Genomic DNA, 25,371 nt, shown 5'->3' on the forward strand with positions numbered 1-25,371 from the left:
TGATTTATTAAAAATAGGCTTGTGGTTCTACCAGGATTTTTATTACTGTCATTGATAACTTTCAGTTCCTTGGTAATAGTAAGAAGAGATTACTTGCTTCCCATTTCCTGACTTCCTCTCCTCTTCCATTGAAATTGCTGCCGTTTGACCAACCTCAACTATGCCATGTGACAGGATATCCATCAGTGTGATTAAAGGAGGAAAGCACCATGTCCCTGTGTCATTGTTGCTCTATGTCACACACCTTACCACACACCAGACCTGCTCTCTCATGAGTGGACAACTCAGCCTCATCCTCTGCTGACACACCAAGGATAATGTTACCCTGTTTGAATTTTGCTGTAATCATCTGTCTCCTGCAAGTTCTCTGCATCACCGCTGATGTCGGTAGGTACTCTTGACAAAGTTTTCTTTTAATCAGCTCGACTGGGAATAACAGATTTGTGAATTCATCTGAAATTGGGAATTTTTAATGTGGTACTGATGTAATTTTTTTTGGCATATTCACGACTGTTCTGTTCTGTTCTGCTCCAGACAGTGGCTCCTTTCTGATCTTCAATGAGAACCACAACAAGTGCGTAAGGGCGGAGAGTGCCACCTCAATAACGGTGGCTCGTTGTGATCCTCATGCCAAAGACCAGCAGTTTCGCTGGGCATCCGAGTCGCGCCTCCTCAGTCTGTCGCTCAATCTCTGTCTAGGGGCCACAGAGATAAAAGACTGGGTGAAGGTGCTCCTCTTTGAATGTGACGAGAACAGTGAACTCCAGCATTGGCAGTGCAAGAATGAGACTCTCTTTGGCCTTAAAGACCAGGACCTGCACTTCAACTGGGGCAACCACAATGAGAGGAACATTATGATTTACCAGGGCTCAGGGCTCTGGAGCCGCTGGAGGACATTTGGCACTAAGAAAGACATTTGTTCAAAGGGTTATCAAGGTAGGAATTATATGTGCATGAACATTGTGATGTATTTCCATAAAAGGCTGGAAAGGTGTTTAATATAGTCTTGCAATACAATGTTGGTTACAATGTTCCATATTTGTTTTTCTAAACAATTAACACATTATGTACAAGTTTATATTTATATAATATAGATCAAGTAACTATAGACTATAGATTAAACATTTTTTAAAATCAAAACAGGTGTCTATTCAGAGATGGACTTGATAGCAACTCAATGCAACAACTTTTTTGTCTCTATAATGCAGTGTTTTAACAGGTGAGGTAGTAGTAGAGTATTAAGTATTAAGATTCAGCCTTTATTTTTGATTTTCTTCAGATCTGACCCCAATTCAAGAGTAGGTTGAGGTACTGAATTGATAAATATGTTTCTCCTGTTTGTACATTTTGGATGGTGGTACTTTCCATAAGAACATATGAACATGGCAGCATTTGAACTGAGGAGTTATCTTAATGCTAAAGGCCCATTCACCAACGGTTCTATGGAAAGCTTAGCCCATTTGCTGCAGATTACATTTTCTTCACATGGAGCAACCAATTACAACCTGCGGTGTGTTATGGGGTTTATACATGCATGTAAAAGGTATGTTTAAGTTCAGGCATCATATCATCTCTCTCCATCTTTTTGTTGAACTAAAAATTAGACCTGAACCCATCTGCAGCTCAACAAAAAACAGTCTGTTAGGGTAATACATTAATAAAACATGTTATATTTATAATATACATTTCAAGAGTAGGCTTCAGAAAAAGTTTTGGGTAGATTAAAAACCAAGTCGTAAAACTATTTTATCTTGCTGAGTAGAAATATGTTGTATATGGTACACTATTGTGTAGATAGCAGTAGTGTATAGGATGGTTAACTTTGTGCCAACATTTTAGAGAAGGGACCTTTTTCAATATGACAGCGCACAAGCTGAGGTCCATAAAGACGTTGTTTTCTAAGTTTTGTGTAGAAGAATTTGACTGAACTCACTCAACAGAGTCCTGACCTCAATCCCATCCAACACCATCGAGATGAACTAGTACGCAGATGGTGGCCGGGCCGTCTTAATCAACTCCAGTGGCCAACATCCTTAATTCTCTTATGGCTGAATTCCTGCATCCATGTTCCAAAATCTTGAAGAAAGCTTTCCCAGAAGAGTGGATGCAGTTATAACAGTAGATTATTACCCATGGTCAACAGTCACATATGGGTGTAATGATTGTCTGACCATGTAGTGTATCTAATAACCAGCTGCTTGTAAGTTCAACACATTTTTCATTACCTTTAAATGCGCACTTTGTGTCTCCTCAGAGATTTTCACGATTGGAGGCAATTCATATGGAATCCCATGTCAGTTCCCATTTAAGTATTCAGAGAAGTGGTACTCTGAATGCACAAAGGATGGTCGCTCAGACGGACACCTGTGGTGTGCCACCGAGACAGATTACGATAAAGATAAGAAGTGGGGCTTTTGTCCCACAAAAGGTAAGAGTTACAAATCATTTCAACCCTTACAGATGACCTTAAGCGAGTTTGACCTTTTAGCAAAATTTGCTGTAACTGGCAATTTTACCAAGAAGTCAGAGGCCAGTCAAAACATATCACAATACCTACGTTTCATCAAATCTCTCTTCTGTGCTATCACTCAAGAGGTCAGTGCTGACAGGTCTGGTTTCTGACCCACCTCACAGAGCAATACTACCACTTCCTCTCATATGTTGTCAACACAGCACTGTCCTCGTTTTCCTCCTCTGACAGGCCTGTCTTCCCCCTGGCACTGCTTCAGAATTGGGGCAGGAAAAGGATGAGAAACAAAGCTTTTACTGTAATCTTTTGTGAAACACGTGTTGCTTTGTGACCTACTACATAAGCATGTAGTAGATGTTTCTCCATCTTCAAAATTAATCCGTTAGTTTGGGTTTTTTCTTTACACTTTTAGTCCTTGTTCTATGAATGTATGTTCTAAGACATATTACACAACAACCCTTATAAAGTAAATAAATTATGTTTGTTTTATCATTTTTAATACTCTACATGTTTATTACCTTAATCTAGCAACCACAGGCTGGGACACCGACCCAGTCACAGGGGTTGAGTATCAGAGGAATGTACAGTCAGTGTTAACCTGGTACCAGGCCAGGAAGAGCTGCCAGCAGCAGGGAGCCGACCTTCTCAGCATCGTCGAGCTCCATGAGCAGTCGTACATTTCAGGTACAAAGTCAGCCTTGTATCAGCTACCCATATTACAAATATGTCATATCACTGAATATTAATTGCATTATAATGCAACACAGGATTGACCAGCACTTTGGGAACATCAGTGTGGATTGGACTAAATAGCTTGGATTTTGAGAGTGGATGGCAGTGGAGCAATGGAAACCCATTCAGATACTTAAACTGGTCCCCAGGTTAGTGAAGACATGTTGACTGAGACAAGAGCAGCACATTATTGGACAGTAGGTCAGGGTTTTACTTCAAGATAACACAGGGCATATTGATTGATTGACCCTGATTTTTGTTTCCAACAGGTCATCCCTCATTAGAGCCTGGGCTTAACTGTGCAACCATAAACGCTGCAAAAGCCTCAAAATGGGAGAGCAATGCCTGCAGCAAGAAACTTGGTTACATATGTCGCAAAGGAAATTCTACCAGCCTGCCCCGACCCCCACGTAAAATATCATTATTACAAATAATCTAAAATCTGGGTAATAGCAGATTTTTTGGTGTGTGTCCTCATAGTCCAAAACCAAATATGTTCTCTTTTGTTCTCTGTCCCCAGCCAAAAACCAGCATAACTTCTGCCCCAATCACTGGATTCCTTATGCTGGTCACTGTTACTACCTGGAGAGGAGTAAAAAGATGTGGCGTGACGCATTGTCTGCCTGCCACAAAGAAGGAGGAGATTTAGCCAGCATACATAATATAGAAGAGCAGAGCTTCGTCATATCTCAATCTGGATACTGTGAGTGTGCAAAAAGTCATTTTTTCCAGTGATTCATTGGTATCCAGTTGTGTAGCAAGAACACACCTTTTTAATTTAAAGAATACCACAACTTAATACAGAAAAGAAAATACATCCATAACCACTTCATATCTCTGTGTGCGTTTATAAACCTCAGTGCCGACAGATGTGCTCTGGATTGGCTTGAATGATCAGAGGAACCAGATGCTGTTTGAATGGTCTGATAACTCCCACGTTACCTTCACCCAGTGGGCCACTGCTGAGCCGTCTCACGCCTCTAACCTCCAAGAGGACTGTGTCCTCATCAAAGGAGAGGTAACACCCATCACTCACCCAAAATCAAATGGGTCAATGAAACTGATGTTGATGTAAGTGAAGATGATGCCAGTGTTCTTATCTTCTGTATATTACACACAGAATGGGAGGTGGGAAGATCACATGTGTGAGAAGACGTTTGGATACATCTGTAAGAAAAAAGCCTCCACTAGACCAGCTGAAGGCACCCATGAGGAAGCCAACCCTGGGTGCAAGCCTGTGCGTGATGTCATTTCCTTTTAATCTAAGTGTAATTATAAAACAAAGCATTTGTCAGATTTAGTCTCACAGTGTTTTTTGTTTTTTTTATCACCTCAAGGGTTCATTCAGGTTCGATTCACATTGTTACAGCATTGGAGCTGAGAAAAAAACTTTCGATGAGGCAAAGGAAGCATGTTCACAAGCCGGCGGTTACCTGGTGGATGTGTCTGGCAGGTATATTTTGTTGTTTAAGTAGTATTTATCAAGGTTACAAGTTATCGAGGCATTACATTCACTGATTGATTAACTTGATTAACTTAAGTCTCAGAACAAGAGTTCAATAAGTTCAAATAATTAGTCTGAAGTAGTCGGTTTGAATGCATTTTGAAGCTGGGAATTGTTTTCTAACATTATTTAATTACTGGGGAGTCATTTCATTGCTTGTATATCTGCTTTTATATGTTTTTATGCAGATATGAGAATGCCTTCGTGGTCAGTTTGGTGGGTTTGAGACCAGAAAAGTATTTCTGGTTAGGTTTGTCCAACACAGAAGATATACACACTTTCAAGTGGACCACCAAGAGAAGGGTCACATTTACTAATTTCAATGTGGACATGCCAGGTACAGCGCTTCTAAGTCCTGTTTGTCACTTATTGTTTCTTCATTTTATACTCATTATTTATTCCACTAAATCTCCCCTGATGTGTTTCAGCACCACTTTACATCTTTGAGCTCAGTTTAACCATATGTCTGCCATTTCTTTTGGTGTGTTTCATAAAAGCCAGAAACCAAGGATGCATTGCCATGACAACAGGGATTTTTGCTGGATTATGGGATGTTGTCAGCTGCAGCAACAAGGAGAAATATATCTGCAAGAAGCTGGCAGATGGTATACAGACAACAACTATTCCCCCCACCACCCCGTCCCTGAGCTGCGCCTCTGGGTGGACCCCTGCTGGCAGGAGGAATGTCTGCTTCAAAGTAGGAAGGAAAACTGAAATAATCTGTGAAAAAAGTAATGTTAAGTGCATGAAACTAATCTTCTTTTTTCATTAATTGAAAAGGTTTACAAAAATAAGGAACAAAAGAAGACTTGGCAGGAAGCGCAGGACTTTTGCAAGGCCATTGGTGGCAACTTGATGAGCATACACAGTAGGCAGGACATAAGCAATGCTCAGTACGTTAAACAGCTGGTTCTATATCAGAGTATATATTATGGTAATCAGCCATTCTAGTAATCAATACCAATGTTTTCTACATCATTAAAGGTTTCGTGGCTCTAGTGCAGCCTGGATTGGCCTCAGTTTACAGAGTACCAATGGAGGTTATGTCTGGACTGATGGGACGGCTGTATGTAGCTCTTCATTATTATCCCAAAATGATTTGCTAACTGTCATTCTCAGTCTAATTATGTATATTTCCCAAAACTCTGACCTAGTTTTCTTACGAGAACTGGGGCTTTGGAGAACCAAACAATTACAATTCCAACGAACATTGTGCAGAGGTCCAGTCTTACTATGGCCGGCACTGGAACGATCGGCACTGTGAGGTCTATAATAACTGGATTTGCCAGATACCCAAAGGTAACAGTGATCAGTCTCATCGTGGATCTCCTCCTCAAATATAGAGACATTTGTCCAAAGTAGTTGCATAATGATAAATTAGAGCTATTCCCTGCTGTTTTTCAGGTGCAACTCCCAATCCCGAGCCTGTCGAGGTTCAACCAGGCAAGTTCCAACAGCTTCTAGCTCTCTTTTAATGTATTTGCTTGATTTACTGAATAACAATCTTTCCCTTTTGTCAATCCTCTTTTTTTTTTCATCAATCCCAAATCCTGTATCTGTGGGATACCTTATAACTGTTTTCGCCTTCTACAGTGCTCAACAAAACAGAAGATGGCTGGTTAATATACAATGACACACAGTTCTTCATCAATTCTGAGCCCCTACCTATGGTAAATGCCAGAGCATACTGCAGACAAAACTTTGGTGAACTTGCGGTCATCACAGGGGAGAGTGAGAGGAAGTTCCTTTGGAAACAGGCAAGACATTTTTCCCCCAAAAACAACAAAAAAAGTTCGGATCCATTCTGGTGGTAAAAATACTAAAAGCTGAATGTGTAAGAGCTGTTTTTGATATCTCTCTTACCATTATGCTCCAACAGATATCGAAAGGCTCAGGACAGTACTATATTGGCTTGACAGTGAATTTAGATAAATCATTCAGGTAGGTAAATCAAAACTTTATTGGTTAGACACCATATTAGACAGACTGCCTATTCTACTTCATTACCCATCAATCAAGTCTAGTGTAGTACTGTAGTAATGTTGATTTGTGATGTCTTGTTCATTATCTCCTGTCTATTTTCAGCTGGTTGGATGGCACCCCTGTAACATTCACTGCATGGGACAATAACGAGCCCAACTTCGCTAACAACGATGAAAACTGTGTGACTATATATGCAAGCATGGGTGAGCTAATGCAGAGACAGAACATACGATGTTGATCTTGTAATTATTAGCTAACCTTACCTCATAATTCATTTTTTATTTCCTTTTGTAAACATATAGGTTACTGGAATGATATTAATTGTGGTCTCGAGCTACCATCTATTTGCAAAAGGAGCAGTAATTTTGTCAATACAACAATGGCCCCTACCACTATGCCCAAGGGAGGATGTGCCCCAGAATGGATACCTTTCAATGGAAAGGTAAGAATGTATAACTTTATACAACAGAGATTACACCAATACAGAGTTGAAACTGCATAAAATGTGCATCTTTTGTCAAGACAAAGGCTTCCTCCTAGTCTGGTCTAGTAAAATGTGTTTCTGTATTTTTCACCAAGCTTGAATGGACACTAGCTGTCTACTATTCCTCTGGTTGTTATTCTAACACACACTGCAAATTCATCGTGTTTACACAGTGCTACAAAATCGTCACGGGGAATGACAAAAAGACTTGGCAACAGGCCAGGGCGTACTGCATAAACCAGGGAGGAAATCTGGTTTCTATCGTTGGCGAGAACGAGCAAGGTGAGTGATGAGAGCAAGGCTGCGACATTTGTGGTTTTCTAAGGTTACATTTTATTGAGGAGCGATGAGTTCTTATATAAATAAACCATAATTAAAGCATCATTGGTTCCTCTCTTCTAGCATTCCTAATAACACAGATGCTGAACTACAATGAGGATTTGTGGATAGGCATGAATGATATCAACTGGGAGATGCACTTTGTTTGGACGGACGGCCGGGGCATCGGGTACACCAACTGGGCCAAAGGGCATCCAACATCAGTGCCTGATGGACGCCATTCATTTACAGAAGAGGTTATTTCAACTTCTATGTCAAAATCTTTATTTTTCTTTCCCTCTCTCTCTTTCTCTCTTACAGTTTAATTTATAATCAGCATGAATTTAAACCGTAGACAAAAAAACCCATCTCTAGATAGCATACTGAGCATAATGAATAATTTATGCACATATATGTATGTAAGTTAATCAGGGAGCCCTGGATTATAACCAATCTCAGTTAAAGCAGACAGATTTTCTTCTGATATGTTATTATCTACAAAACAACACAGGGTGATTGAAAATCTGTAGAAAGGAACCCAAAGATGATTCATTGCAGATTCATTGCAGAGTGATTTAAATGTCTGCATAAAGGCATATACAGAATAAAGATGTGGCGGTGTTGCATTTCTACTATAAACCACATTAAAACACCTGACGGTATCATTACTATTAAACATTTCCATCAGCGTCATTATCGTTGTTTTCAAAGGAAACCGTGAACACCTTTAACTGTTATCAACTAGCAGATGACACTTACTAAAAAGTTCTTCTCCAGGAGTCAATCAATCAATTTCATCAGGAAGAATTCATGAATTTCCAAAATTTGAATGGGTGCATAGAATTTAGGAGAATTGCATTTAAAGAGATTTCCACTGTCTTAAACTTGATATAACTATATTTTAGCACTAATAATACAATTTCAGGAAACCTAATTATCATGATAATACTGTTTATTGTTTTATTTTTACATGTCATATTCAAAGTGGAAAAATTGATACCAACACCTCCCTAGTTGGTTGTATATGTTAGTAATCTGTGCATCTAAAATAAAATGGTAAAGTAATATAAATCATTCAGTAGTAAAACAAAAACAAAAAAAACAATATTCTTATTGTTATTGAAAAAGTATCTAATGTACCTTTTTCTGCATGATAGGTTTTTGACTGTGTGATTATGGTCGGTACCAACGCCAAACAAACAGGAGCGTGGAAGATTGAAGACTGTAACTCGAAACTAGGCTTCGTCTGTAAAAGAAGCGTTGGTGAGTAAAATATTAGTAAGGCCACATTATCGTCAATTGTACTGTTAGATTTTTTTTTGAACATATTAGGTTTAGTCAAATTTAAAGGGGTTAAAATGTGAAAATAAACGTATGAATAACTTGCACACATTCTTTTTTTGTGGACCCAGCATCAAATTTCTGCTTTTAATCCATTTTGAGAGAATATATTAGAGGATTATGGTAAAAATGTCTAAGTGGTGTAACCATAAAAACTTTGTACCAAATAATTCAAATTGCTTAAAAACAGTAAATTCTCAATAAAACACCATATCAACTAGTTTGGCATGATCTTACATTATAACTTTTATATTAAATAAAGGTAATGGAATACAATTGTTCTAAATATTACATTTAACCTGGGGAATCATGTCAATCAATTTCAATATTTTTTAAATGAGGTAGTTATTAGTATAAGTCCACTTAAATACACTGTAGGTGGATAAAATATTTAATATGTATCATTCTTTTGTGGTTACACCATTTGACATTTTCAGGAGCATTCAGTCTTTTGGTAAAAAATGGTGCAAATGTCATTTAAAAAATACAAAATGTACATTTTAACAAACCTGATGCTGCTTTTAAAACTATTTTTAAGATATTTCTACATCTTGCCAACCCTTATTTGTTAATGACCCATATGTGACCCATACATAAATACCATACTAAGGTACAAAGTTTGTGTTACAAAGCCATGAGGTAGAGGTTTTTCAGCAGAGTGATTTATCAATGACTGTAAATAACAACCGATGTGTCCTATTTACAAAGATTCTCAGATTGCAGTCCAATCGACCACCGTGTCACCAAGTGGTTTCACCAAGCTCGGCAATGACTCATACAAGCTGGTGGCACAGAAGATGAGATGGGACGAGGCGAGGAGGCAGTGCCAGGCAGACGATGCAGATCTGGCCAGTATCCTGAACCCCGTCGTCCAGGCATACATCATTTTGCAGATCTCCAAGCACGATGAGCCTGTGTGGATTGGCCTCAACAGCAATGTGGTAAAGGGCTTATTCAAACAGGCTTTCAAACTGAGACAAGGATCATCTAGCTGTGTATATAAGCTTTGCAAGTAATGATTTCTTTTTCACAGACTGGCGGGCGATACAAGTGGGTCGATAACTGGAGGCTGTCTTATACCAAATGGGACATAGATGAGCCTAAACGCAACTATGGCTGTGTGTATATGGATGTGGACAGGAAGTGGAGGACTGCACCGTGTACCAACAGCTACTACTCCCTTTGCAAGAGGTCACCAGGTCAGATAATCCCTGTGTTCGTTCCCTTCCTTCATACAGACAATACCAAAAACCCAATGTTTTCAGACTTGGATGCAATCTTCTGCCTCTTTTTCCAGACATAGCTCCCACTGAGCCCCCACAGCTCCCTGGAAACTGTCCAGAATCAAAGAAGAGAAGTACCTGGATACCCTTCAGAGGCCATTGTTACGCCTTCCTCAGTGCAGTGGCGGACAATTGGGCACATGCGTCAGTTGAATGTCTAAAAATTGGTACGGTTTACAGAATTTCCGCTAATAAACCCTTATATGTATAAAATCTTGCAGCCTATAATTGCAGTTTATGATTTGTCTGTGTTCATCAGGTGCGAATCTGGTGAGTATTGAGGACCCTCAGGAGAGTCTCTTCATACAGCATAATGTGGAGATTCTACAGGACAGTGCCAAGTCCTTCTGGATTGGCATGTATAAGACCCATGAAGGTGAGCAAAGCTTATGGAAGTTAAATTCACCCTCAATGTCTTGCTATTCTTTTTTCAAGTATATAAATGAATTAAAGGCTGTGTCCCAATTACACACTACACACTTATCCTGAGCAGATTTTGAGAATGTGGTGACTCAAAAAATTAATACCCATACTAACATAGTATTTAGTATGCCAGAATTAAGGCTATTCTGACCCACAATCCTCTACAAAGCAGAGGATGCGTCACATCAACTGAGCCAACAGAAGCAGCAATAACAGACAAAGTAGTAAAGTAGTCCCAATTGTATGCCTACTGTATGCAAATTACATACTTTGTAAGGGCAGCTGCAGTACACAGGAGGGATGTGCATGAGCCCATTTTGTCATGGTTGGTTAATTGGTGGGTATAACAGACGAATAGCCAAATATTTTTTTGCATCCCAACATTCACAGGGGCTAAATAGAATAAAATAACTTTCAATATTCGTGACAAACAACAAGCTTTAATTGCACAAACTAAAAATATAACAGACTTTCCTCCCCATCATAAACAACGCTGAGCATATCCTTTACAGTCATGTTAGCAATGACCGACGTAACGTTAGTTTTCTCTCTGACACTGTAGTCACACTTTCGAGGAGCCGTTACAAAGGTTGACGTGCTAGCTTAATGATTAGCGTCAGGTCCGTCTCCCTTAGTAACCGTCACAGCAAACAGCAGCTTTCTGTCCATGTGAAACCACGATAGCTCAACTTCGCTCCACACAATACACACCTGACAACATTATCCTTTACTTTCTGTAATTTTTTCCACGCTGGGCTTTTTTGTGGCTCTGTATCATGTTCCCTCCATTTAGCTAGCTAGCAGGCTAATTTACTACCGAGTCAAAGTAGCCGCAGCAGGAGTAAACTAGTAATCCTAGCACATCCTCCTAGTGGCTAAAATTGAAAATTGCTCTCCAGTAGCTGTTATTGAACCCTTCATGACCCATCCCTAGTACACAGGGCAATTTTTTTTTTCAGAGCAACTTTTACAAGTGCCACAAGTTGTGATTGTGTTTCCTATTAATTTGCCAATTAGGACGTATGTACACCTCCAGAAAAATTCAAAATATTGCATTAAAATATAAGATTTAGTTCTAATTTAGCACTTTTTTCCTTTAAACTGGCTGCTGCTTTTGTTTGGAAAATACAATATAATCACAGTTATGGAAAACAGATTATAAACCTTTTTTTTTTTTTTTTACTTTGCAACACACTGAATATTCTTCTTCTAGGTAGGTTAGAAAAGACTTTGGTCAGTAAGGTAACATGTTTCCTTGTTCCAGGTGAGTGGATGTGGATCGATAACAATGTTGTAGACTTTACCAATTGGAAAAACGAGATGCCAAAATTCGATTCATGTGTGGACATCAATACTGACAATGGACAATGGAGTACATCCAGCTGCGGCAGATACAGGCCTTACATCTGCAAAACACCCAAAGGTAAGTTTAATCAGCTGTTATGTATGTTATGTTTTTAGAAAAGCCCATCAGTTACTAACACTGAGCTTTTTTTATTTCAGTTATTACGCCTACAGAAAAGCCTCCATCTGTTGGTAAGTTATTAAAATTTTATGTGAGATATCGAATTTGACTTTTCAAACTATCATGTCACCGTTAATAATTCTTCATGTTTTGTCTCCTCAGCCCACGTCGTTAAAGAGGCTTCACACGGGTCTGCTGGCATCATCGTGGCTATAGTACTAGTAGTAATTGCTGTAGTGGGACTAGGTGCCTTCCTCTTCCGTAAACGGATACCAATGCCTGTCTTGGGAGAAAGCACCTTCGACAACAAGTTGTACTTCAACAATCCAATCCGAGCCGCTGTAGACACCAAGGGCCTGGTGGCCAACATAGAGCAGAATGAACAAGCATAGAAATGACATGAGATGAGATGAGTGGTAATCAGATATTTTGATTTTGGTTTCTCAACCGAACCCTGTGGTGTTTTTTTTTTTTTTTCCCATTTTACAAGAGGGCTGAATAAAAGATAATGATTCATAATTATAATATAATAATCCATGCAAGCACTGGCACTGCACTAACTGAATAAGGGACAAGATAATAAAAGTGAACAATCTATACCAAATTTAATGATTAAGTGATATGTGAAATGTGTACAGATTAATTTTTTTACCAATCAACATAACAAAGAACATCAACTAATATCAGTGCTAGACTAGTTGCAGTTACAAATCAAAGACAAATGAATTAAATTAAATTAGATCTTTTTTAACTGTGTTTTATTGTTATTTTTTTTATTTCTCCGTGATCTGTCCATCAACCTGTTTTGGCTTACGACTTTGTAAATAGATGACCAATAAAAGAAATTAAAGAGAAAGCTAAGTTGTCCTTCTTTGTTTCGAACAAGTGACGAGATGCATTGAGAAGTATATACACAGGTGACGTGGAAAGTACTGGTACTGAGCTCTCTGGATACATTTATTGAAGCTGAAGTGGGCTGTGTAATGCAATCTCCCATCACCTTTGATACTGTCATTTTGATTTTCTGCAAGAAACAGGAAATAAAAATGACCGTTTGCTTGTTTGTTTACAAGTAAAAACTCCACAAAATGTATGCCAAGCTGTGGCATTCTCCTGCCATCACACCTCCGCATTTTAAACCAAATGTTTAACTGTTTTTATAAGAATCTAACACAACATTTAATCCATTAGATAGATACCATTATTTGGCTGTTTCAACTTTTCTTACTTTATCCCATTCTCTCTTTTATTCAGATATCTCTATCTCTATCCTAAGAGGTTTCTTTTGATTGCAGCACATTGTTTTCACTGCCCTAAATCATCATATTCTGCACCTTTTTATCCGTCAGATGTCCAGTATATCGGTGTCTGATCCTCCAGGGGGCTTAGACACCCTCTTGGAACTGATCATGTTTTTGTCAGGCAGTGTATTTGGCTTTTTTCCACCTTTGTGAGGAGAGTTAAGCTGCTTTGAAAACTTATGAAAATGATGATTGCCAGACTTAACATGGTTATTATGTACAGCCTAATATGACTCCCTCATATTACTACCTTTGAGATTTGAAGTAGTCACCAAAACACCTCTGTAATGTGACAGGGAAAAAAAGAAGTTTGCAAGTGCTTTAGGGAAATCATATCCACTATTTTGTCCAGTGGATTTAGCAGTAATCCTTACATGCACCCAAATGCTGTCTCAAAGGTGGCTAGATATGATGAAGTTCATAATGTGAAATGTCTGTCAGGCACCAGACTTTCAATCACCTCTGCCAGCGTCTGGCCACCCCCATCACCTCGCTGTTGAAAATGAAACAGCCTTTTCCATGGCAACCACAGCTCTCTCAGAGGCTGTCGCAACTAATCCTTAGCTGAGCTTACTTCTCGTAAGAGGGCTTTACCAACAACACCAATGCCCAGGAATTCTCCCCAAACAACCACTGGATCTGTTTATCCTGCCGGAGGAGGAAAACAAACCTAGTTACAGCAGCTGAGAGGTGAAGAGGGAAGAGAGGTAGGCCCGGTTCATCCGGTGTGCTTTTTCATCCGTTACATCCGAGGTATTAATGTTGCTTTTAGGGATTTTCAACAACAGTTCTGTCCTCCTGTTTCTCAGTCAGTTTGACCTGCAGGTTGTACAGTGTGGGAGGATGTTGGTATGTGTTGTGAGATAGCTTGGCATATTTTGCTCCATGTGTTTGATCTGTGATGACTCAGACATCTAACAAAATAAAGAAAAACCTTCCATTTGAATGTCACAGGTGGTTTCGGGGGATTATATGGGGCTCGTAGTCAGCGTTACCACATGCACTCTTATGGGGGCTGTGGGGCTCGTAGTCAGCACTCACTCACATCTTGCTCCAGAACAACTGATGTTTCTAAATAAGGAAACCGGCTCAATATTCAGACAGAAAACTGACAGTGTTGAATTGAAACGGAAGAGGTTTTTCAGCATTTATAGTGACCTCTGTGCTACTTGTGTACTTCAGGGGAACCATATAATAATAGCTTTTCCCTAATTTGCCTTTTTTTTTTCTTTCTTCTAATTTTGCACCAGCTTTTTTTTTTGCAACCGTAGCACACTGTAATTTTTCCTCAATACTAATTATTTCCCCGACAATCTCCCCCTTCATGCCCCCTTCTCCCTGCCCCTGTGCTCTCTCACTTGCCTGCACTAATCCTTTTGTTGTGGACTGAGGGGCCCAGGCTTTGGCTGACCGTTCGTCACTGTAAGGGCTGGTTCAGCTGAAGAGTGCCCACCGAGCCCTCCTGTCCTCCACCAGATCAGGCGTGCCTATTATTAATGCCTCTCTCAGCAAGAACACATCCGCTGCTCTTCTCTAGAAGCTTTCTCTCTCCTCTCCTCATTCACTGTCATTCAAATTTCTCCTCTTTTTTTTAACTTCTTCTCTGTGTTCTCTCTCCATCACCTTCCTTGCTGTCTGTCAAGCCCTTTGCCAGTCCTGGGAGCTTCAGGGAGTCAGACGGCCTCGGTAGGAACATGCACTTCAGGAGCAGTGCTCCCCTTTTGCTGCTGCTGCTGCTGCTGCTTCTTGTCTGTCTGCTGGGGAGCATCCTGGAGGTGAGAGGGCAGGAGCTGGGCCACCTGCAGGAGGCTCAAAGGGCCTTGGATCTGCCTCTGGGTACAGACGTCGAGCCTCGTTTCCAGAAGAACCACACGGGCATCCTGATCACCACGCTGCTCCGGGCGGTGCACTGTGAAGAGCGGACTGGCATCTCTCAGGACATCTGTGACAAGGTAAGGCATTCACCTGTCATTCTGCATGATCAACTAAGCTCACTAAGTGCTCTGTGACATGATAGTACAATATAATAATATTTGAATAGATTCCCCACATCCCTACAAAAACAATTCTTACACCCAATATGCTAAGTGCTTATTATGTATTCATCCAATTCCTGCCTGCTTATTCCAGGAGACATGCTTATTATGGCTGGAATGTGAGTGAATGTGGAGGCTTAAGTCCTTGACCTCTATGGGGCATTCACGCTGAGTGGCTTTAGACATCCCTCAGTTTGACATAATAAACTCCATAGAGTGGATTTAGAGGTACTTCACATGTTTGTGCAGGTTGACTGACAATGGGATTATGTGTGTGTGTATGTGTGTGTGTGTGTGTGTGTGTGTGTGTGTGTGTGGAGCCTTGAAAGAAATCCAGACTGAGATTTAGAAATTAAGAAAGTATGCTAAATTTCTTCTCAGTCTGAATAGTGAACTCTTGTTAACACACTCTCCCAACTATCTGTATTTGTGTGTGTATGTGTTGGTCTAATTGGGCATCACAATGTACTCCTTTCCCAAGAAGGTCAGCACAGTGCATGCAGGGAGAAAATAGGCCTTTTAATAAGCTGACCTCTTTTCGACAACATGGTAACATGCAAATCTAAATTCGGTCAGTGCTCACATGACTGAACACCATAATCCAGATTTTGTTTTTTTCTTTAAAATCTGCCTCATTGCTCTCTTTTGCTCTCTTGATTGTCTTCTTTTCACAGTGCTTGACACCGGACATCGCTCTCTCTGTGCTGGAGGATGATGGGAAGGCTTATCTCACTGAGGAGGACTTCCAGCGGATGTCCACTGTTCTGCTGTACTATATAATTAACTTGCAAGATTTGTGCATGTCCAATTCCGCCTCTCCTTCCTCCCTTTCCTCATCCACCTCCTCCTCCTCATCCTCCTCCTCCTCTTTTGGGAACTATCAGTTCTACCTTTTGGCCCTCATCAATCTACACCCAGCTGAGGACAACCGCCTCCTATCATCAAGTGAAACCGAAAGTATTCTGCAGCTCATCAACCAACACTACAACCCCTCCAACCAAGATGCCTCTACCTCATCTGATATACAGGTACGTCTTTTTTTAAAATGTATGTATCCCTTCTTAATATGAGCACATCCAAATATTAGACCTTCACCTTTGATCCCCCACAGTGTATCGATGCCGCTCATCTCCTTGAAGATGTTAACAGAAAAGAAAATACAGAAGTCGGTGCGTCTTCGGTGCCCAAACTGGCCGCAGCCATCATCAGCCACATCCTGCAGGGTCACTGTTTCAGCCAGAGGAACCTCCCGTCGCCTGCCTTCTTTACCGACTATATCTTTCACTCACTAAATCGCACTAGTAACATGCAGATTATAGGTAAGTTTATAAGTATATTCAGCTTGTTACAGACTAATGCTAACCTGATTTTAATAACCATAAATCTGTAAAAGTATTTCATTGTGTTTCCTTCTATTATTTCAACATTTTTTGGCCTCTTGAGCACAGTGGAAACATTCAACGTTGGTATATTTTCACCCTTTGAGTTAGCTAATTGGCAAATAGATACCTATTGACACATCCAGCAGAGAGGGAACAACATTAGCATTCATTTGGAAACTTGTTTTTGGCTACTCAACAAATTTAAGTCCAATATTCACTCACTTTTTAGCTCTGTTTTTGGTCTCCACCAATTCCCGAGGGATGTATTTGGCTCTTTAGCTGCTAAATGCTCCACTATGCTCACCAGCTAGATGCTAACTTTGTCTGACTGACGTTTTGTGCTGTTAAAGTAGCATACAGTGGGGTTTTTACATAGCTTTCTCACTGAAAACAGCTGCATTAAAAAACAACACTGATGAGAGCGGTGAGACTCAATCAGAGTTGCAGGCCAGGAAATCAAACCAATGAGCTGAAACTAGCTATAAAGCTGAACTGTGGCGTAAAGTGATAATTCTCTGTGGATTCATCACTGTTAGCCACACTTTCACATTACACATAGTCATTTTTATCCATTGTTATTTTAAAAATGTTGATTATAGCTGCTATAATGTCTCTATTTCCTCTTGCTGGCACTTACTATAAAAGATGAGTCATGGTGCTTGAGAGAGCTATTACCCCTCCTCTGAGATCTTCATTAGCCTGAGTTTTAAAGGCTTTTTTTAAAGACCATGCTTAGACTATATAACATGATATTTACATGAAAAGGGTCAAAATGATTATTGATTATTGGCGCAACATGCTTGGTGACCTAGCATGTCAAGTTCAATCCAAAATCTCAAAACCATGTCGGTATTTTGTCGACATTTTGAACCCCTGACTAATTTATATTAATCTAACCTGTTGCATTTGCCATTTCTGTGTAAGACTTAGAGGAGTTGCTTCATCAGCTGGGTGTCGGAGGCGAAGGGGCTGCACACTCTCACCGCAGGAAGAGACGGAGCATCACTGGGAGCATAAAGAAAGCGGTGGAGCGTCCGATTAATGGTTACAACCAAGAAACTGGGGGAGTGAACAGAGACTGGGCCCAGGTGAAGTTTATCAGAGAATATTCAAAAAATGTCTGCATGACTTTTATATTACTGCATGTGCTGATTTTAAGAGCCTCCTACTCATCTCCCCCCTAAATGTGTCTTTTCCTTTTAATCCAATTAGGTATGTTTTTCAGCCAATCAGTTGGTGGATATTTTTGCTCTGGATCCTCATATGCCGATTTCCAAGGAGCACTTCAGACAAATTTGTCCAGCCATTATCCAGCAGTTGCTAGGCAATGCCTGTGAGGCTGCAGAGGAGAAACCAAGAGGAACTCTGCCCACTGCTCTCGAGAGTAAGACACGTTAAATAAATAGAAAACCTGTTACAGGGAAATGTTTTATTTTAAATCATCAATTAAACTACTGAATAAGAAAAAGGGACACATACATACATATTACTATAACTGTGGGTCAGACAGCCACATATTGGTGACTGAGAAAAACATACAGAAAACTGGTAATGAAGGGCTGTAAATACACACTGATGATAAAAGCATCATGTACTTTCAGTTGTGTGTTTGCACAATTATGATAATCATGCTATCAACTATAAAACTAAATAGATATGTGCACAGTCTTACCAAAAAAAAGCTAACACGAGATGAAACAAGCAAGAATAACATAAAAATGAAAGAAACATAAAAAAGGGAACATTATTATTTGGTTAGATTTGGTTTAGAGAAACAAATGCACCATATAAAGTTAAACTGAGCTTTATATATAAATGTGCTTGATTCATATTTGGACATGAAAAGCTCAAAGCTCCCTCCTTTCTGCAGAGTATGGCTACAGCACGGCCGCTGTCCTGCTCATCACGGTGGGCTCCATGCTGGGAATCTGCCTGATCTTCTTCAACTCCTGCCAGGAAACCTACACCCTCATCCTGCAGCTGTTTGTGGGTCTGGCAGTCGGCACCCTCTCAGGAGACGCCCTCCTGCACCTCATACCACAGGTACATGACACAAAGCTGTCTGTTTCTGACATATGGGAGATTTCATGTCTTCACCCGGTGAGTAATTGTCTAATAGTTTTCTTCTTTGTGTCTTTTTGGAGATCCTCGGCCTCCACGATGACTCTCACAATCACGATGTTGAGCACTACGCAGAGGGAAAGGAGTATCTGTGGAAGATCCTCGGCATGATCGCTGGGATTTACGGCTTTTTCCTCATTGAAAGAATCTTCTCCTTTTTGGTTCCTTTTCATGACCATGTAAGAGTTTTAATTTAACAGTATCAAGAGGAAGGGAATGTTTATGTTGGACAAGTTTGTGGCTGATTTTCTTTATCTAAACCCCTTTTTTTTCACCATGAACAAGCAACTTTAAATGCTGAGGCTGAATTCTTGCAGACAGTGGACTCTCTCTCTCTTTTTTGTCCACAGGGTCATTCCAGCGACTTAACCTTAGAGCTGAACTGCAACGGTCAGTCACAGAGGGGCAAATCCATTTCCACTATCCAGCTGGTGAGTGTCATCACAACGCACGCTGACCTCTTATGTTCTTAAAGTGTTTTCTTGACGGGAAATCCTGATTCCTGGTAAACGTCTCTATTGTGACGGAGCACAACCGCGGACAAGACAAGAAAGGTTTAACTCATTGTAAAAAAACTAAAAAAACTGTACAAGAATTTAGTGGAATAGACTAATCTTATGTCATTAACCTAAATAAGAACATTTATTAATGACTGATGGGGAATTAATGAATGTGAATTGGTTTAGAGACTAATTATAGAGAAGAATATTAACAGTATGTAAAGGGTTAAAACAATTGAAAAAAACAACAACAGGTGTTTTTTTGCTGTAATGATAAATTAGAAAAGTCCCCATAAAGTCCCATAAAGTCCTAAAAATAGAATATTTAAAGGTTTACCTGAAGGTAATATGAAGCTTCAAAAGTCTAAGTTAGTCAAATCAAGTGGGTCTTAAAAAACTAAAAAAAGTGGAAGAATCGTAACAAAAAAGGGACTTTGGCTTGAAAAATAGTAAAAGTTTGTTGCTTAGAGGTTGTATTTTGAGGTCTGTATTTTCAATTTAGTCTATCCAACCTTTTTGGTTTTGTTTATTATAAATAAGATCAAATACCATTCACAATCACTATTCTATGGTCCAGGAGAACATTTAATAGAATATGATGAATACACAACATGTCTAAATGCTGATTTTTGAGGTTTTCTTTAATAAACACAGGCCAAAGTTGTAAATTTGCATATATAAAATGTTTATCAGTTGCACAAGAAAAAAAAAAGATGCATTTTGTTTGAGGATCACATTAGGAAAAGTCCAGCTAACAGAAATGTGTATATGGTGTTTTTACAGCTCTCAAATGTAAAAAATGAGCAGTGTGTAAGGGTTAAGAAAGACTTGAAAAATGTGTGAATGTGTTGTTTAAACTATATTATTGTTCTCTTACTGTGTGAAATTGAGCTCATTATGCTCCGAAACACCAAGATGCAGCAGAGTTTATGCATAAACTGTGCTTTACAGTAGCACTGTGACGTGATTTAAGTCAATATAATTAATTCACCCCAGCGATGCTCCACTCCCACACTACTCCTCCATCTGAACATCAAGACGGCTCTAACTCACCCCTTATAAACAGTATTCAGCGGATCACAACCAGTCAGTTACATCTGGACAAGGTTGGGGGACAAATACAGCTCATCTATCCAAAAAAAATCAACTAAAAAACAATTTAACTTCAAATTTTCACTGAAAAAAATAAAAAAAATCAATTTTTCCAGTTTTGCTCTTACATAACAGGAAATGAAGAGTGGCGTGGGAGCGGAGTTAAAGGAGCAGGGCACGTAGGATGGTGGAGAATGAGAAGTGTTGGATCATTCAGAAAGCACTTCATGCTTTGTGTTGAATCATGTTCACATATATATACAGTCGAAACACAAGACCATTTCAGTCTCAAAAGAGGAGTCCAAAAAAAAAAAAGGCAGCAGCTGTTCAATCCCTACTGTGCTCTAATTGTCAGTTAAGTCAAGTCTCGGAGCTATTTTAAATGTCTCAATTCTGGATTACAGGTTAAGAGAGAAAGTAATTATCTGTATCATGCAGGGACCAGTGGATGACTTGGAGTGTACAGAAATATCTCCTGAACACACAGACACAACGAGCCCTTCACATCAGAGTAAGCTACTATAAACTGCTCCTTCAATATAAGCTGCGCAGCACCGATGAATGTAATGCACTTTGTAATTAGTCGCCTGGCATGACAGAGGCGATTGTCAACGGTCTGAAGATGAGCTTTTGACGGCACAGACTCCCATTTGTGTTCCTAGGACAAGGGGTTCCTCTGCTGGCTGTGATGGTAATTGTTGGAGACAGCCTTCATAACTTCGCCGATGGCCTGGTTGTTGGAGCCGCCTTCTCCTCATCGGCCGAGACTGGCATGGCGACAACTGTGGCCATCCTGTGCCACGAGATCCCACATGAGATGGGTGAGAGGTCACGGTGATTAGTTTGGGAACGTTTCTGTTGTTTTTTCGCCCGAAGCCAGGAAACACTCTGGTTGACTGACCGACTTATCTTCTCTGCTTTTGTTTTTTAAAGGGGATTTTGCAGTGTTGCTCAGCTCTGGACTCTCTGTGAAGACTGCTGTGCTAATGAACTTTCTCAGCGCTCTCACAGCCTTCATGGGCCTCTACATCGGACTGTTTGTTTCAGCAGAGGCAGAAGTGCAACAGTGGATCTTTACGGTCACTGCTGGCATTTTCCTCTACTTGTCACTGGTAGAAATGGTAAGAGAGCCTTCTGAAAGGACAAAGCTGGTGATATTCTATATTTTTCTAGCTAAAAGCTCAAAATCAATAATCAGTATACCCTGAATGAAGCCTGATTTAGCTTATTCCTCTGTGCCAAACACCTCCATACTTCCAATAACTATTATCAAGTCTACCATCAAGTCTACAAACACTCTAGTGTCTTTAGGCTCTGTGTGTCTATACTATATCATAGCAATCCATCTAACAGTTGTTGAAAAGACATTTCACACTTCATGGTGGCATGAGAGGAAAAGTCAGGGGATCACCAAAGTCATTAAGATTAATCCACTGGACACCATTAATATACATTGCTAGCATGGCTAAAAACATGTTAATGAGCTACACCGTATGTATATATATATATATATATATATATAGGTCTGTGACAAATAAGGGTTGGCAATTCAAGATGAGCAATTCAAAAATATCTTTAAAAATAGTTTTAAAAGCAGCATCAGGTTTGTTAAAATGTACATTTAGTATTTTTGTTGGTTTTATATCATTTGAAATGACATTTGCACCATTTTTAACCAAAAGTAAGAAAATGTCAAATGGTGTAACCACAAAAGAATGATAAATATTACATATTTTATCCACCAACAGTGTATTTAAGTGGACTTATACTAATAATGACTTCATTTAAAACAATGTAAATGTTTCCTGATCTCCATGGTTACCAGATGAAATGTAATATGTAGAACAATTGTATTCCATTACCTTTATTTAATATAAAAGTTATAATGTAAGATCATGCCAAACTAGTTGATATGGTGTTTTATTGAGAATTTACTGTTTTTAAGCAAGTTGAATTATTTGGTACAAAGTTTTTATGGTTACACCACTTAGACATTTTTACCATAATCCTCTAATATATTCTCTCTAAATGGATTAAAAGCAGAAATTTGATGCTGGGTCCACAAAAAAAGAATGTGTGCAAGTTATTCATACGTTTATTTTCACATTTTAACCCTTTAAATTTAAACTAAACCACATGGACACATCTACCCATCTGACAGCTCTGTTTAACTCTTATTTTCTTTCCTCCATCAGCTTCCAGAGATGAGTCGAGTGAAGACCAACCGACCGTGCCTCTTGTTTCTCCTGCAGAACCTCGGCCTCCTGATGGGTTGGGCCTGTCTGTTGCTTCTGGCGCTCTTTGAACATGAACTCAGATTCTAGACACAAAATAGGCCCTTTGTGCATACTGTATGTAAACTTGGGTTTTTTGTGGTTGTTTATATAAAAAAAATCGTCACTGACTTGTTGCATATTATCTCCAACTGTGCGCTCATGCAAGTGTTAATGTGTACAAACAGGATATTTGAACAAGAGTGATTATTTCAAGGTGTTGTCTTGACACTGGATAACAAATGCGCGGTATGTTAGCTGTATGAATCTTCTTTTTTTTTTTTTATACATGATGATTTATTTTTGTATATTATGTATCATGGGGTACCTGTGTCTGGACACTACATGTCTAGTTTACCCTTTTTATTATCTTATTTGGCAGCATCAGGTACAATTGTGCATATCTGTTTGTTTTTATGTATAAAATATAAATATGTTGTTGCCTCAGACAATCAAATCTCTCTTTTTTTTTTTTTTTAAGTAATTTGTCACCAGCATTAATATAAAGTATTGTAAATCGACTTGTTTACTACTTATATGTCAGCGTCTTTGTACTGATAAGGGAATATGTCATTTTAAAGGCATCAAGTTCATCGTGAGGATTTTTGTTAATTTTGTACATTTGTCTTTTTTTTTTAATAATTGGAGATGATGTATGTAATTTGGTACTAATTATAGGGGAAATAGAGACATATCCAGTCAATTTAATCTAATTAATTGCTAGTTTCTAGTCGTTAGACATGCAGAAATGAGGAATTTGTCTGCATACAATTCAACATATATGAAAAATCATTGCTTCCAATAATAAATGAATAATGAATGTACATTTATTGGGTTTAAATTGAACTCTCCTTCCAAGGAAATTCCTTTTTTCCCCTTATAATTTGTACCAAATTACAGTTTTAGTAGAAAATATACTAGAACTCACTCACAGGCTAATATTAAGTGTAAAAACAAAAGACTAACACGACTTTCTTAGACATATAAGCTGCTCTACAATATGTTGATATTTGAAAATCCTACTTTCTGAGAAATCGCTGCTCTCTGTCAGCATCTCATCTCAGAGGTATTGCTCTTTGTTTTTTTTCGAGGAGCTCTCTGTGATCTAATATGAGGGCACTTCCACCCACCTGAGCTGCTCTGTTCTGTTCATCCACCAACCTGGATGACTAACGCTCTCCGTGCAAAAGACACAAACTGCATGTGGAGCGATGCGGCCCACACAGCGCACATGCTCTTTACCAGCCAGAGTGGGCCTGTAAATACAAAAAAAATAAAAAATAAAAAAGAAGACGAGCCGGAGGAAGAATATGGAAGAATATCATGAATGCATCAGCACAATAAGATAAATGAAGTCCCAGCAAATCGACTTATTTGTACATTAAATTGAATTTGTGCGACTGGAAGAAAAGAGAGATTTTGTAATCGGCTTGCTGTGATTTAATTCAGATGCTCAGATCATCAACATATTCTGTCAAATTTGAGCAAACAGCTGTCAAGCCTTTTCATTATGCGTGTGTGTGGGGAGAGGGAGAGGATTAGTTTCATAATGCACCATTTGCATTATGCAGATTATGTTAATTTCCCATTATAAGCTCACTATCACAACTGTCAGTTGTATTGGCAGTGTCATGAGATTATTTGGCTATCACTGCAGAAAAAAGCTGACACCATTTACTGCGACTTCCCGAGTAATGTTTAAACAATAGAAGGAAGTCCATTGCAGTTTTCACTTATTCTAGCAATTCTGCTGTTATTTTGGAAATGCCAACCTCTTTGGCATTTCCAGGAAAGCTTAAAAGGCCTACTGATTTGTGCATGGATCTGTTCCTTTGCACCAAAGAGCAATGTTTTGGCATGTGCACGTCTTTTCAAGGCAGCTGCTGCCAGGACGGAGGAAGGAAGAGCCTCTTTATGTTGGTGTGAACACCGAGTGTCCTCATTTGTTCAGCGTAGACCTGTCAGAAGACAAGTTCAGCTACGGGGTCGTCGGGGCAACGGAGCGCAGAGACGATGGGAAAAAAGAGAGAGACGCAAAACAGGAAACATAAAAGTGTTTTTGCTTTGATTTGAAAGGATCTGACTTAGAATAATCCTTTGCACCTGTTATTGTTGTAAAGCACATGGGATCAACTTGATGGAAGTTGTGACATTTTAACTGTATTCACAGAGGAATTAATATAAATGAAATGTTGGAAAGCACCAGCCTTACATTGCAAAAACAGTTGGTTTTGACACATAAAGGAAATGTGTAATTTAGCCTCTAGTGTAAAGGAGTATTTCACCAATTTAGTTGCATTGTTCCATAAAGTTGTTAGACTTGTGAGAAACATACCTTTTAAATAAATGGTAACAAATTAAGTTGCAGAAGCAGAGGCCGTGGATTTCCCATAATACCACCTTAATAGCATCTTTCATTAGCATATGCATACCTAATAAATGCCCACACTTGCAACCTCCATGCATGTTTTAATGCAGGCTTTCTGTCTCCAAGCCCCAGCTGAGATAACATCATCATAGCTGTTTTCTAAAACTGTTTAAAGCTCCCTCCAGAGCCTTAGAGCACATTATTCCTCTGTTTTCACATGCTGAAGTGGACTAACTATGACTATGCTGTCTAAACAGTGGTGGGCTGTTCCTTTAATATGCAAAAGACACATGAC

The 25,371-nt window shown here is 39.3% G+C and overlaps 2 protein-coding genes across 3 annotated transcripts; both read left to right on the top strand.

Annotated features, from left to right (window-relative positions):
• The first annotated feature begins 245 nt into the window (after positions 1 to 245).
• Positions 246 to 12,804, top strand: mrc1a (mannose receptor, C type 1a). Its single transcript, XM_062441529.1, has 30 exons — positions 246 to 387; positions 535 to 936; positions 2,255 to 2,428; positions 2,999 to 3,154; positions 3,238 to 3,351; positions 3,472 to 3,612; positions 3,723 to 3,905; positions 4,063 to 4,220; positions 4,323 to 4,439; positions 4,540 to 4,655; positions 4,895 to 5,043; positions 5,204 to 5,403; positions 5,487 to 5,599; positions 5,691 to 5,772; positions 5,861 to 6,005; positions 6,111 to 6,149; positions 6,300 to 6,463; positions 6,586 to 6,647; positions 6,792 to 6,892; positions 6,992 to 7,131; positions 7,347 to 7,455; positions 7,576 to 7,748; positions 8,649 to 8,754; positions 9,541 to 9,773; positions 9,866 to 10,031; positions 10,130 to 10,282; positions 10,375 to 10,491; positions 11,803 to 11,961; positions 12,042 to 12,074; positions 12,166 to 12,804. The coding sequence occupies exons 1-30, from the start codon at positions 318 to 320 to the stop codon at positions 12,393 to 12,395; spliced, it is 4,305 nt and encodes a 1,434-aa protein (XP_062297513.1). The 5' UTR covers positions 246 to 317; the 3' UTR covers positions 12,396 to 12,804.
• Positions 12,805 to 14,998: 2,194 nt separating this feature from the next.
• Positions 14,999 to 22,759, top strand: LOC134002402 (zinc transporter ZIP12-like). Of its 2 annotated transcripts, XM_062441743.1 has the most exons (13): positions 14,999 to 15,256; positions 16,015 to 16,368; positions 16,452 to 16,659; positions 17,647 to 17,810; positions 17,935 to 18,106; positions 18,593 to 18,765; positions 18,867 to 19,022; positions 19,053 to 19,061; positions 19,194 to 19,274; positions 20,874 to 20,946; positions 21,098 to 21,256; positions 21,369 to 21,556; positions 22,631 to 22,759. In XM_062441743.1, the coding sequence occupies exons 1-13, from the start codon at positions 14,999 to 15,001 to the stop codon at positions 22,757 to 22,759; spliced, it is 2,124 nt and encodes a 707-aa protein (XP_062297727.1). The 2 variants fall into 2 exon arrangements, with proteins under 2 accessions (XP_062297727.1, XP_062297728.1); XM_062441744.1 differs by lacking the exon at positions 19,053 to 19,061.
• Positions 22,760 to 25,371: the final 2,612 nt, after the last annotated feature.

The sequence above is a fragment of the Scomber scombrus genome, chromosome 20 (assembly GCF_963691925.1).
Source record: "Scomber scombrus chromosome 20, fScoSco1.1, whole genome shotgun sequence".
NCBI classification, from domain to species: Eukaryota; Metazoa; Chordata; class Actinopteri; order Scombriformes; family Scombridae; genus Scomber; species Scomber scombrus.